This window comes from Electrona antarctica (assembly GCF_951216825.1).
Source record: "Electrona antarctica genome assembly, chromosome: 7".
Lineage (NCBI taxonomy): Eukaryota > Metazoa > Chordata > Actinopteri > Myctophiformes > Myctophidae > Electrona > Electrona antarctica.
The window spans coordinates 57,923,228-57,937,079 of NC_136812.1; the positions used below are offsets into that span (position 1 = coordinate 57,923,228).

At 45.1% G+C, this 13,852-nt stretch overlaps 1 protein-coding gene across 1 annotated transcript in view; it reads right to left on the reverse strand.

Annotated features, from left to right (window-relative positions):
- Nucleotides 1-1,660: 1,660 nt before the first annotated feature.
- vcam1b (vascular cell adhesion molecule 1b) overlaps nucleotides 1,661-13,852 on the reverse strand; it is a 35,524-nt gene continuing 23,332 nt past the window's right edge. Inside the window, exons 6-12 of the mRNA XM_079505927.1 lie at nucleotides 12,213-12,418; nucleotides 11,876-12,092; nucleotides 7,393-7,701; nucleotides 6,220-6,374; nucleotides 5,242-5,368; nucleotides 3,902-4,165; nucleotides 1,661-3,058 (exon numbers count right to left, since the gene is read on the reverse strand). Coding sequence (XP_079362053.1) covers nucleotides 2,859-3,058; nucleotides 3,902-4,165; nucleotides 5,242-5,368; nucleotides 6,220-6,374; nucleotides 7,393-7,701; nucleotides 11,876-12,092; nucleotides 12,213-12,418 — 1,478 coding nt within the window. The 3' untranslated portion in view covers nucleotides 1,661-2,858. The remainder of the gene's footprint in view (nucleotides 3,059-3,901; nucleotides 4,166-5,241; nucleotides 5,369-6,219; nucleotides 6,375-7,392; nucleotides 7,702-11,875; nucleotides 12,093-12,212; nucleotides 12,419-13,852) is intronic.

Here is a 13,852-nt window from a genome sequence, read left to right on the forward strand (position 1 = left end):
GGAGCTAGCTAGCTAGCAGCAGCAGCTGAAACGTAGCGGCGCAGATTAATCTCTTCCTCTCTGCCACTCGTCCTACATTCAGCTGACTCTGCATTAAGATTGTCACAGTGTGTTGTGGCCTCTGGGCCTCTGCTCTCATATAAATAAATAAATAAATGAATGGATGGATGGCTCTGATCCGGCTCCATGCCACCTCGACCTCCAGAACACTCTATCTATCCTCTGGCTCTGTGCTTCTGGAAACGCTCAACTTTATGGCTTCTTTCCACTGCTAACAACTAGACTAAATGCTCTCTCATATAGTCTCATTTGGTGTGTTCACACGGGCAGATGCAAAGTAATACCAGTCTACCATTCATTGTCAATGGAAGACATATAGATGCAAAGATGCATCCAATGTTTGTAGCTGCTGCAAAAGATATAAAGGTACTTCTTTAACAATTTGTGCAGTGTGATTATCTTTAGCACATAATCCTTAATAAGACGATTAAAACGAACATATCTGTTAGTTATCCAATCCAAACGACACAAACAATGTTACAAATAAATCTCTTTAATAATAAAAAATATAAAACATACTGTACAAGGTTTACTGTACAAATCTATATATGATTAAATCTATGCAATAAGATTTACTGTACAAACACTTACACATTTCATTATCACAATTGAAGAAAGATGGTTGATTAATGAATTGACAGTTACTGTATGTGTAACATTCATACTAAACAATGTAAAAGGTTGAATCAAATAATTGCAGTAAAAACAAGGAACCAATCAGAGAGAAACAGGGGCCCCTTTTCCACCAAAAATTACTTTGGTTCTAGGACTGGTTCTTGGAACCTTATTGGTGCTTTCACGGAACCAGCGGACATTTTTTCGGTTCCAGTTCCGGACAGTGTTGTTTTTGGCAGCAAATTTTGATTTTAGTTTTAGTCCTAGTCTCTTGAATAGTTTTCATTTAGTTTTAGTCACATTTTAGTCACACGGGATGTTTTAGTGTTAGTCTAGTTTTAGTCGACTAAATATCATAAGCTTTTAGTCGACTAAATCTACAGTTGATTTAGTCGACTAAAATGTATTTTGGCGGGCTCCGATGCCGTCGTAATGACTGATTTTACACTTGCTGAAAAAAACACTGTCTCTGAACTGCTTCAATATTAGGCAGGGGAAAGATTACCGAACCGGTTCTATCCCGAGGGAAAAGGGGCCAGTGTGTTTCTATCCTAACATGACAAAGTGACACTTTAACATTTTTGCTTTAATCTCTAGAGTGCTTTTGGTTTTACCCCCTTTTTCACCCCCCCACACACATTTGTGTGTCATCACTGCCGTTGTATCCTATACTGACTCACCTGGCCCACTGTTCATTTGTTGCGCGCATGCTCGTTTCGTGCACTCGGCTTCCGCGACTCACCAGACCTGGATTCTGTTTAGCTTCTTTTTTTTAACGCTTGCGTTGTCGCGGCCCTCTTGAGCAGACCTGTAGCAGACCTGTCGTTGATCCAGGCGACAACGCCTGCGTTCCTCGCTTCCCGTGTGGAAGGCCCTTTAGTCCTATACTCCTCCCGCCCAACACTCCCTTGCTGACAGGCTCCACCCCCCACCCATCCCATAGGCATAGGAGTACATACACCACCCTCCTCCCCGCCCCCGGCTTCCCTCCCCGGAACACGGCCGGGCCAGTTGTGTTTTGATCACACCCTTTTTCTAAATGCTTCCAACTGAACAGTCAAATCAGCCTGGCTCGTGAGACCTTAGTCCAACGTATATATATATAAACACATTATGCTGTACATGCACCACTACATTACTGCACTGGTAATATACTGTACATACTGTAATGTACAGTACATTCACCACCACTGTTCAAAAAAGGGTTTAACAATGTCAGAGAACAGACCTGTACATCTACCATTATATCTCATTCATTCACTCACTCATTCATCCACCATCCTACACACACACACACACACACACACACACACACACACACACACACACACACACACACACACACACACACACACACACACACACACACACACACACACACACACACCCCCCCCCCCCCCCCCCCCGTTTGGAACCTCAGTCAGGATATCCCTGCATAGGTATAGAAATGGGTAGAGGCCGTCCAACTGTGACTGGAGAAAACCCTTTTCGCACTATTGTATCCAAAAACTTAAGGTATTTACTATGAAACAACCACTTAAATCAGGATTAAACAGCTTAATTAGTCAGCCTGTGGCTGGCCAGTCAACCCCCGTTCACATGCACATGCAGTACTGCTTCTGTAAGATTGAGTGGGAAAACATGGTAGCCTACTGGCTGACTTCATAAGCGCAGAGAGTGACTGAGGTTCCAAACGGGCTAACACACACACACTCAGACTTGACATTCAGTAATTGACCTATAGCTAAGCCCCTCCCCAAACTGCTATGGTCCAATCACAGCTAAGCATAACATGGGTTCGTTAGACAAACCTCTCCATCAATAGTTTCCCTATATGATAAAACATTGTTTTAAATGTCACGCACGGCCTTGTTGACGGAATTGGAAGAGATTTTGAAGGTCTGGTTTAAGAAATGAACCAGTATTTAATGTGTAAAATCCATGATATTTACATTGGAATGAATTAGCCTGGCTGGAAAGTGTCCAAGTGGGAGTGTCTAAGTGGGAGAGGGCGGGGCTTTGCTAAAGGTGAATTGGGTCATATTATGATCAAAATAAGAACATTATAAAGGTGTGTAAAAAGGCAAAATCTAAAATGTGTCACGGACAAGACCAAGTCTTTGCCACGGACACACCGTTCACTCACTCACTCACTCACTCACTCACTCACTCACTCACTGAGTCTATGCAGAGCTAGCATCACAGCTAGCGTCGGTGCTAGCAGCAGTGCTAGCGGGTTTAGCTAACTGATAGAAGCCTTTCTTCTTGGCTCTCCTCATGTGCTCCAGGACGGCAGCGGAGCAGAGCAGCCCCACAAACACACTCACACTGGGGATGAGGATGCTGGCCAGACTGCCCCCTGGAGGTCTGGAGGTGGTCCTCTCTGCAGACAAGACAAATGATATGTCAAAATTGTAATGACTATGACAGTAATATATTACTAGTAACTAACTAGTTAGGCTACTGCCCAACACTTAAAGCTGCTATAAGCAATAATATGTCAAAATGTTAATGACTGAATGTTAATCAGGAAGCAGACATGCAAATCGACCAATGACAAAGCTTCTAGGAAAATCTTTGAATGCAGATTACGGCCCCTAGATGTGTCACAGAGACTACATTTTTTGGGAGTGTTCTAACCATTGCTGGCTGTCTAAATACCAACAAACAAAAACAAAAAAAAAGGTAATTAAAATTGACACTGAGCATTATACACGTATTGCAATCGAATCGCTGTGTTCATGATTTGAGGTATTTTGATCGAAACTCGAGCACTCCTGAAAAACTTTGGAAGCCAATCTTAGCCTTTGGCCTGCGTGGCGGAGACAATAATAATAACAAGACAATAATAATAACAATCGTAACTAATTTTAGTATAGTGACCGTAAAAGTGAGGATGCCAGTATAAAGGGAAGGGCCGTTGTAAGTAAATGGGATAACTACCATTCTGTGCCGAAATTGAGGACCACAGAATAAAGGGAGGGGCCATTTTAGTAATGTCCTCAACATTTGTAGACGGAATTGCCACCAAATTTGAGGCGCCAAATTTGAGGCACCGAATTTGAGGCGCCAACTTGCTGGAAAATGCCCATGCATGGTGCCAAAATTGGCACTGTGCTTGGCCGCTGTGATTGGCTGGAAGGTGTGCCATTCTACGCTGTGATTGGCTGGACTAGTTGGCTGGACTAGTAAACAATATTAATACTAATTATAATAATAAACTGACCCATGACACTGATGGTGAACACCTCGGTCTCAAAGCCCAGCTCATTGGTCACGTTGACCTGGTACAGCCCTGTGTCATTGGCCGTCACGTTGACCAATAGGAAGGTCCCGTCGGCGGAACGGAGCTCTGTGCCATTGGTCAGTTTCCTCAGCATCACCACGGCGGGAGGCGGGAAGCTGACGCTCCGACAGCACACCGTCACGTTCTGACCCTCCTGGACCACCGTAGACGGAAGCACCTCCACCGTCGTGTTTCTGGGAGGGGCTAGAGCATAAACCACACCCACATGACCAACACGAGGAGGGGCTAGAGCATAAACCACACCCACATGACCAACGAGAGGAGGGGCTATAGCATAAACCCCACCCACATGACCAACAGGAGGAGGGGCTAGAGCATAAACCACACCCACATGACCATAAAAGGACGTTCTGACCCTCCTGGACCACCGTAGAGCATAAACCACACCCACATGACCATAAGAGGAGCTACAACATAAGTACACCCACATGGAGGAGCTACAACATAACAACACCCACATGACCATAAGAGGAGGAGCTACAACATAACCACACCCACATGACCATAAGAGGAGCTACAAGATAACCACACCCACATGTGTTGCAACTAGGCCACATGAGCACTTTAACCCTTTAAGACCTGAGGCCGATTCTACAAATGTCAGTTTTAAAATGTCTTCTAAATCCTAACAGTTTTCTGAACTGAACTTGTGTTTCTATAGACAAATTCAGAAACGGGTCTCATGGTTGCAGCTTACGTATTTCCTGTAGGCGGACTCGACATAGCTGCGGGGTTTAAACCCTCACCAGGCGCACCTCTTCTACTACAGTGAACGGTAGAGTAACTGATGTTAGTCTGCCTCAAACGTTACTCTTTTACCTGCTTTTTACCAACACTAACATTACAAAGATGCCCAGAACATCGAGATGAACCTGAAAAAAAAACGGAATGTCAAAATATCTACCGCTGTGGCTGAGACCAGAGCCATAAAGTAATAGTTGAGACGAAGCAGTGAAAGGTCCTGAAAGATACATAACGTCAGTCTTACCCAGTACCCAATCTTTCTGTTTTATGAACACAGGGCTGCTGTACTTTATACCTCATACTAAGCATTTAAAGTATGAGCGCCTGGTGAGGGTTTAAACCCCGCAGCTATGTCGAGTCCGCCTACAGGAAATACGTAAGGTGCGACCATGAGACCCATTTCTGAATTCGTCTATATCAGTGGTTATGTCAAGGACCCCCAGAACGATGTGTATTTGGCCCGTAGACCCCCATCCAAATAAGCAACTAGAAAACATGCATGGTAATGGTCTAACCTTTGACATAGAGGGTCTTGGTGACCAGTGTGGATCCATAGAGGTTCTCAGCCTCACACTGGTAAACTCCAGAGTCCTCCATGCTGACCGCTGACAGGGTGACGGACACAGAGGACGACGAGGACACCTGCAGGATGGGAGGGGAACAACAACTCATTCATTACTGACTGATAAGGTATATTGAGCCTTTAGCGCTGGCTCCAGCACTGAATTGTGAAAATTTCTGGCGATTGAGCTCTGGTGATTCTGCTACGGCGGTGTCAGCGTCTGATTGGCCATCAGAGTCGTTTCAACTCGATGACGTCAAACAACAAACATGGCTTCCCCCACTGTGGTATAACTTGCGACCGTATCGATCTGGCTATGAAATCATAAATAGTTTATTTACAGAAACGACAGGTTTTAGAAACATCATCATACGACATATATATATGTTGTATATATATATATATATATATATATATATATAAATATATATATATATATATATATATATATATATATATATATATATATATATATATATATAGTTTTATTTGTTTACGTGCTAGTAGCGCTCGTTGCCTGTGTTTGTTTGGTTAGCACGCGGGTTAGCCACAACGATTGACAACGACGTCATCTGCTTTCCCACTATTTTGATTGGTCGGTGTGAACCTATCGCCGAAGACAGCCGCTTTGGCAAAGCCCATCCCAGAAACGGCTTTCAGTCTGAATAATGAAGTGAAACCAAATGATAATTCAGGTGCGATAGCCCCTCCTATGTCCAGCTTTGGTGTATGTGCACAAACTACCAAAACAAATATTAAATGCCAGTGACAATGAATGGACCATTTTGAGTGTTCGTTTAAACACAAACATTGCGTAACACACAAACATTGAAGACGAAGGTGAGGACGCAAATTCTGATTGGCCGGCATGAGATGATGTGCGATGATCAATCAATCAATTAATCAATCTATCAATCCATCAATCAATCACCTTCATCTGCTTGGACTCCTCCCCTCTGACTCTCCTCAGCACCAGACTCCGCCCTTCAGGGGAGGAGCTTCCCGATGAGTGACAGGTGAAGGTGACACTGTGACCTTCCATCACCTCCTCTGGGTGCACCGTCAGAGACATGTCCACAGGGGGCGCTGTAACATATTATTATTATTATTATTACCCTTATTATTATGATTATTATGATTATTATGATTATTATGATTATTATGATTATTATTATAACTCTTCTCCCTTCTCTAAAACACCCTGGACATCGCTCCACACATCCTAGACTCTTGTCCCTTCACTAAAACACCCTGGACATCGCTCCACACGTCCCAGACTCTTCTCCCTTCTCTAAAACACCCTGGACAACGCTCCACACGTCCCAGACTCTTCTCCCTTCTCTAAAACACATTGTAGACTCTTCGCCCTTCTCTAAAACACATTGTAGACTCTTCTCCGTTCTCTAAAACACCCTGGACAACGCTCCACATGTCCCAGACTCTTCCCCCTTCTCTAAAACACCCTGGACAACGCTCCACATGTCCCAGACTCTTCCCCCTTCTCTAAAACACCCTGGACAACGCTCCACATGTCCCAGACTCTTCCCCCTTCTCTAAAACACCCTGGACAACGCTCCACATGTCCCAGACTCTTCCCCCTTCTCTAAAACACCCTGGACAAGGCTCCATGCGTCTCACACTCTTCTCCCTTCTCTAAAACACCCTGGACAACGCTCCACATGTCCCAGACTCTTCCCCCTTCTCTAAAACACCCTGGACAATGCTCCACACGTCCCAGACTCTTCTCCCTTCTCTAAAACACCCTGGACAACGCTCCACACGTCCCAGACTCTTCTCCCTTCTCTAATACACCCTGGACAACGCTCCACACGTCCCAGACACTTCTCCCTTCTCTAAAACACCCTGGACAACGCTCCACACGTCCCAGACACTTCTCCCTTCTCTAAAACACCCTGGACAACACTCCACACGTCCCAGACTCTTCTGCCTCCTCCAAAACACCCTGGACAACGCCCCACACGTCCCAGACTCTTCTCCCTTCTCCAAAACACCCTGGACAACGCCCCACACGTCCCAGACTCTTCTCCCTTCTCTAAAACACCCCAGACTCTGACAGTAACAGTTTGGTAGCAGAACGACTCACAGTGGACACTCAGGGTGACGTTGGTCTCGCGGACTCTCCAGACTTCTTCTCCAGCGGTCAGCAGACTGACCCTACAGGTCACGACCTCCGGACGCTCGTCCGGACTGTAGGTCAGCTCAGAAGAGATGTTGTGATTGGTCGGCTCATAGGAGACGTTCTGATTGGTCAGCTGTTTGACCTCTGACCCCAGCTCCCTGCTCCCGGACAGCCACTGGAACCTCAGCAGCTGATTGGCCGCGTAGACGTGATTGACGGCACAGCGAAGGAGCGCCCCCTGCGTCTCCGTGACGACAGGATCTGATGGGAACGCTGGAGAAGAAACAATAAATATTAATTACACTTTTTAACTTTTTAATTACATTAAAGCTGCTATAATAATATGTCAAAATCTGAATGACCTTTTTTTGGGGGGGGCAGCCAATGGGTAAAACGCTCCCAAAAAAATGTAGGGGCCACAAGCTGCATTCAAAGATTTTCCTAGAAGCTTTGTCATTGGTCGATTTGCCTGTCTACTTCCTGATTGGTTAGTCATTTCGACCGGGTTTTTTTTCGACCAATGACAAAGCTTCTAGGAACATCTTTGAATGCAGTGTTTTACTCATTGCTGGCTGTCTGAAAAAACAAAACAAAAACAAAAACAATTTTGACATATAGGCTTATAGCAGCTTTAATTTAAAATCTTATATAATGTTGTATGATGATAAGAGCACCCCTCACTTCACACAAGTGTGATTTTCCCACCCCTCCCAATGGATGACTTTCACTACCGCCTGGATTGCTGGGCAATTGATAAACAGGAAGTGAAAAAAGTTCCCCTCAGTCCACTTCAATGTTAACTGAATTCTTACAACCCTTTTATCTCCGATTGTTTTCCCCAGATTGAGTTTTTGATCAAAACAAGCTTTTTCCACGGCTCATAAGTGAAGCGCTGCTGGTTACAAAATGTTATGTTTAGGGCGAAATATAAAATTTTTATTATTTTATCTGTCCTAAACAGACTGTATTAGCAGATTACAAACCTTGACAAACATTACAGTCACTTGAAAGATGTGAGGAAAGAGGTTTGTCATAATATACAGATATAATATAAAGATATGATGATAACAACATGTGATGGAAGACACAACATCACTCAAACACAGTAAGTGCTGACGGTTGCAAATGTGTGTGTGTGTGTGTGTGTGTGTGTGTGTGTGTGTGTGTGTGTGTGTGTGTGTGTGTGTGTGTGTGTGTGTGTGTGTGTGTGTGTGTGTGTGTGACTGTGCGTGCGTGCGTGCCTGTTCTGTGTCAGACCCAAAGCTTTGCTGACTCTCTTTTGACCCTTGACCTTTGCAGTCCTAGCCAATGATCAACAGAGTGTCCAAACAATGAGTGGGAGAAACCCAGAAAACCCAGTCTGTTTTACAGCTTAGAGGACACTTTGACACAGGAGAGAAATGTTCTGGCTTCCATGAGACTCTGCTAGGAGACATGCTAGGGCTACTCAAATAGCTGAGCCTGTGGACATGTCTTCTCTCTACTCTCTTTTTAGGAGACATGCTAGGGCTACTCAAATAGCTGAGCCTGTGTGGACATGTCCTCTCTCTACTCTCTTTTTTGGAGACATGCTAAGGGCTACTCAAATAGCTGAGCCTGTGGACATGTCTCTCTCTACTCTCTTTTAGGAGACATACTATAGGGCTAAATGAGAAAAAGAGGTTGCACATCAGCAATGGTTTTCAGTGGAGTGCCAGACCCAAATCCAGTATACATCAAAAAACAGGAATTAAAATAATTCCAAATAGGTAGCACATCCAAAAATTAAACAAGCGGTGGACAAAGTACTCACATTTCCATTTCTTTATTGGCACACACCAAAAAGGAACGCTTACGCGTTTCGGCTATGCAGCCTTCATCAGAGCATACTATAGGGCTACTCAAATAGCTGAGCCTGTGTTACGGACAAAAAAATGGCAAGGGGCCAGGGGCAGGCAACTTCTCTCTTTGATTGGCTTTATTTCCACGTAACGTATGCAAAGACAAGTGGCCATGCATGTGTATTCTTTCAATGACACAACAGTACAAGCAGAGGAATTTGATACTTATATATTTAGTAGAGGCTATAGAGCTACAGTACATCTCTCTTTCAGTTGCATTATGACAGTCATTTATTCCTGTCTGACTGGGCCCACATTACACTGCAGTTCTCAAATAAGAGGACAATTCTACAAATGCCTTCTAAATCCTGACAGTTTTCTAGAAAAACCCATGTTTCTATGTCAGTGGTTCTCAAACATTTTCATGTCAAGGACCCCCAGAATTATATGTATTTGGCCTCCGACCCCCATCTGAAAATATGTTGTTTCAGGGACCCCCAAGAAGCAAAGATATGTGTTAAAAACGTTCGCTCTGAAATATATTCAAAGATTTGCGCCACATTTTTCAAAAAATTGCAGACCTACAAGCTCGTAGCGCGGCACTCGGTGCCGCGCTATGAGCTTGTAGATCTGCTATTTTTCAATAGCTAAAGTATAACAGAATGCTTGCCAAAAGGGGTTCCCGGCGTACAGAATGGGATAAACGAAAATCACCAATTGTAATGGCCGTTTCTTAACATGTTTTGGCAATTTATCTCTGGAATGGAATTAAGGTCCAATTATCTGCTCAGTTTAAAACCTTGCTGGCTGCGTGCCTTTGAGGCCAGTCAGAATTGTGTCACGGGCAGGATGTGGCCCGCGGGACGGAGTTTGAGTATCATGCTACAGGAGACATGCCCCAAAATGATACATATTTAGCTGCGGACCCCCATCTAAAAGTTTCCAGGGACCTCCGGAATAAAATATTTTATAGTTATATAATATTATATATTTCTAAAGCAATTTTTTTTAACGCATAATACATAATAATTATATTACATTTTTATATTTCGATTTGCACAAAATGTTCACATTTGACAGATGAAAGCTGTGGATTCTGTGACGATTGCTATTTGAAAAAATATTTATCAGATGAAATTAACTTCTTATTGAAATTAACTACATGAAACATGAAACTCTATCTCTGTCACTCTCTCTCTCTCTGTCTCTCTCTCTCTCTCTCTCTCTCCCTCCTGCATCTCAAAGACTCACTGAGAAATTCTATTTCAAGACACATTCTTATCTTCTTCTTAATAAGGACAACGATGAAAGATCACGTGCTTGAAGATGGTTTATCTGCCGTTTCTATTGTTGTGCAAATAAATGGGTCAATCTACCGTCTAGCTAGCTTAATAGTAGTGGAATCAATCCTACACACAGGGACACCATAGCTGTCCCTGTGTATAAGACAGGGGTGCCCACACTAAGGCTTTAAGCAACAAGTCTACTATTCAAAGTCGACCTTGTTGGTACTAGTTGACTAGTTGATTTTCTTTTCTCGTTTTTGTATAAAGATTATAAAACAAAACTAGTTAAACAACTAGTCGACTAGTAAACTAGGCAACTAGTCAACTAGTAAAAATCACTAGAAGTGAATGCACCTTCATATAGCTGTCTATGTGTGTAAGACACCTTTTTGACTGATGGGGGCTTTGGAATAGTTGATGTTAATCAATCAAGTCACCTTAATTCAAGTGGCAGATGCCAAAAATGCATTTTTAAAAAAAAGATATATTTAAATATTATATATTGTTGTTAGGGCCATGTCGTGAGGTCTACCTGCACAGCCTTGGTGATCTACTGGTAGATCACAATCTACATGTTTTGGGCACCCCTGGTGTGAGATATCACTGAGTGACTACACTGGTGTGCAGACAGTGGTGGGAAGTAACTAAGTATATTTACTTATAAGAACTGTACAGTATCCTTAAAGATGGAGTGTCGTGATTTCTTTCCCACCCTAAAACATGATCATCAGGTATTATTATTGCGACCGAGGGTTGCAGTTAACATATATTATATATGCAAAAAGGTTTCCCTTTAACACCTTGAGGGCTCGGGCCTATTTAATCCATTAATAAAATGTGCCCATCGTTTATAGCGCCCGGACCACTTTTACCGGCGGACCGGAAGTTGTTGTGAATGTGTGTGTAGCAGCTAACAATAGCCACACCACTCTAGAGTCGATCGACAACAACGGGAGGTAAGAATAAATCAATCGCGACTAGCGACTGGACAGCGGAGGGCCGTCAAACACACAATATTTTTTCATAATTAGACGGGATGATTTAGATTGCGAGTTATGAATGTTTTAAGATTTTCGTTGTCGTCAGCGAAACAGGCAGGGAACATTTTCGATGACGTGTCACTGTTGTGCAACACCAAGGATTGTGCAACAAGCGCTCCTATAGGCTGTAGAGCGATGCGATCAGTTTTCATAGCCCAAATTGACGGAGATTAATCAATCTCCGTCTCGGGCAACTGACCGTGGACTTGAACTTGACGGTGATCTTCGTCTTGCGCCTCCAAGGTGTTAATGGGTAAGGTGGTTACTGCTTATAGGGTGTGGTGTTGGTTCTATAACTCACAGAACACCTGGACGGTGGTTGTGTTGGTTCTGATGACGGAGCCACACTGAGCCTGACAGACGTAGATACCGCCGTCTGACAGATCCACCAGTCCCAGTCGGAGATCCACTGATCCTAGACTGAGAGACACTGGATCTCCTGGTCCCAGTGTGGTCTCTACTGGATCCCCTGGTCCTAGACTGAGAGACACTGGATCTTCTGGTGCCAGTGAGGAGGCCTGTCACAATCACATCAGAACTACTTGAATGTTCTGACGATGATTACGTTGTGATTCACTTAATCATATAGATAATCACAATTATTTGGCATAATTTATCATGATTGGTGACAGCCTTACCAACGAGTCCTCTGGTCTCTGGCTGGGGTCGGGCGCCAGGACCTGTCCCTCTGTCCTGCTGTATGTCTGTCCATCGTGGGACACTCTGCTCCAGGACATGGTAGCACTGTGGGGACATCCCATAGCCCGGCAGGACAGGAACACGTCCGATCCCATCTCTGACGCGGTGGTCGTCGCCGGCAACACCACCACCTTCAGGGGATGAGCTGGAAGTAAACAAATAAACAGATACATAACTAGAAAAAAGTTCTCCTCTGAGCACAGGTCTCCACCAGGCCAGGTAGGTTATCCTATAGGAGCACAGGTCTCCACCAGGTCAGGTAGGATATCCTAGGAGAACAGGTCTCCACCAGGCCAGGTAGGTTATCCTAGGAGCACAGGTCTCCACCAGGCCAGGTAGGTTATCCTAGGAGCACAGGCAGGTCTCCAGCAGGCCAGGTAGGTTATCCTAGGAGCACAGGTCTCCACCAGGTCAGGTAGGTTATCCTAGGAGCACAGGTCTCCACCAGGCCAGGTAGGTGATCCTATAGCAGCACAGGTCTCCACCAGGCCAGGTAGGTTATCCTCTGAGAACAGGTCTCCACCAGGCCAGGTAGGTTATCCTAGGAGCACAGGTCTCCACCAGGCCAGGTAGGTGATCCTATAGGAGCACAGGTCTCCACCAGGCCAGGTAGGTTATCCTAGGAGCACAGGTCTCCACCAGGCCAGGTAGGTTAACCTAGGAGCACAGGTCTCCACCAGGTCAGGTAGGATATCCTAGGAGCACAGGTCTCCACCAGGCCAGGTAGGTTATCCTAGGAGCACAGGTCTCCACCAGGTCAGGTAGGTGATCCTATAGGAGCACAGGTCTCCACCAGGCCAGGTAGGTTATCCTAGGAGAACAGGTCTCCACCAGGTCAGGTAGGTTATCCTAGGAGCACAGGCAGGTCTCCACCAGGCCAGATAGGTTATCCTAAGAGCACAGGTCTCAACCAGGCCAGGTAGGTTATCCTAGGAGAACAGGTCTCCACCAGGCCAGGTAGGATATCCTAGGAGCACAGGTCTCAACCAGGCCAGATAGGTTATCCTAAGAGCACAGGTCTCCACCAGGCCAGGTAGGTGATCCTAGGAGCACAGGTCTCCACCAGGCCAGGTAGGTTATCCTAGGAGAACAGGTCTCCACCAGGCCAGGTAGGTTATCCTAGGAGCACATGGTATCCACCAGGTCAGGTAGGTTATCCTAGGAGCACAGGTCTCCACCAGGCCAGGTAGGTTATCCTAGGAGCACAGGTCTCCGCCAGGCCAGGTAGGTTATCCTAGGAGCACAGGTCTCCACCAGGTCAGGTAGGATATCCTAGGAGCACAGGTCTCCACCAGGTCAGGTAGGTTATCCTAGGAGCACATGCAGGTCTCCACCAGGCCAGGTAGGATATCCTATAGGAGCACAGGTCTCCACCAGGCCAGGTAGGTTATCCTATAGGAGCACAGGTCTCCACCAGGCCAGGTAGGTTATCCTAGGAGCACAGGTCTCCACCAGGCCAGGTAGGTTATCCTAGGAGCACAGGCAGGTCTCCACCAGGCCAGGTAGGTTATCCTATAGGAGCACAGGTCTCCACCAGGTCAGGTAGGATATCCTAGGAGCACAGGTCTCCACCAGGCCA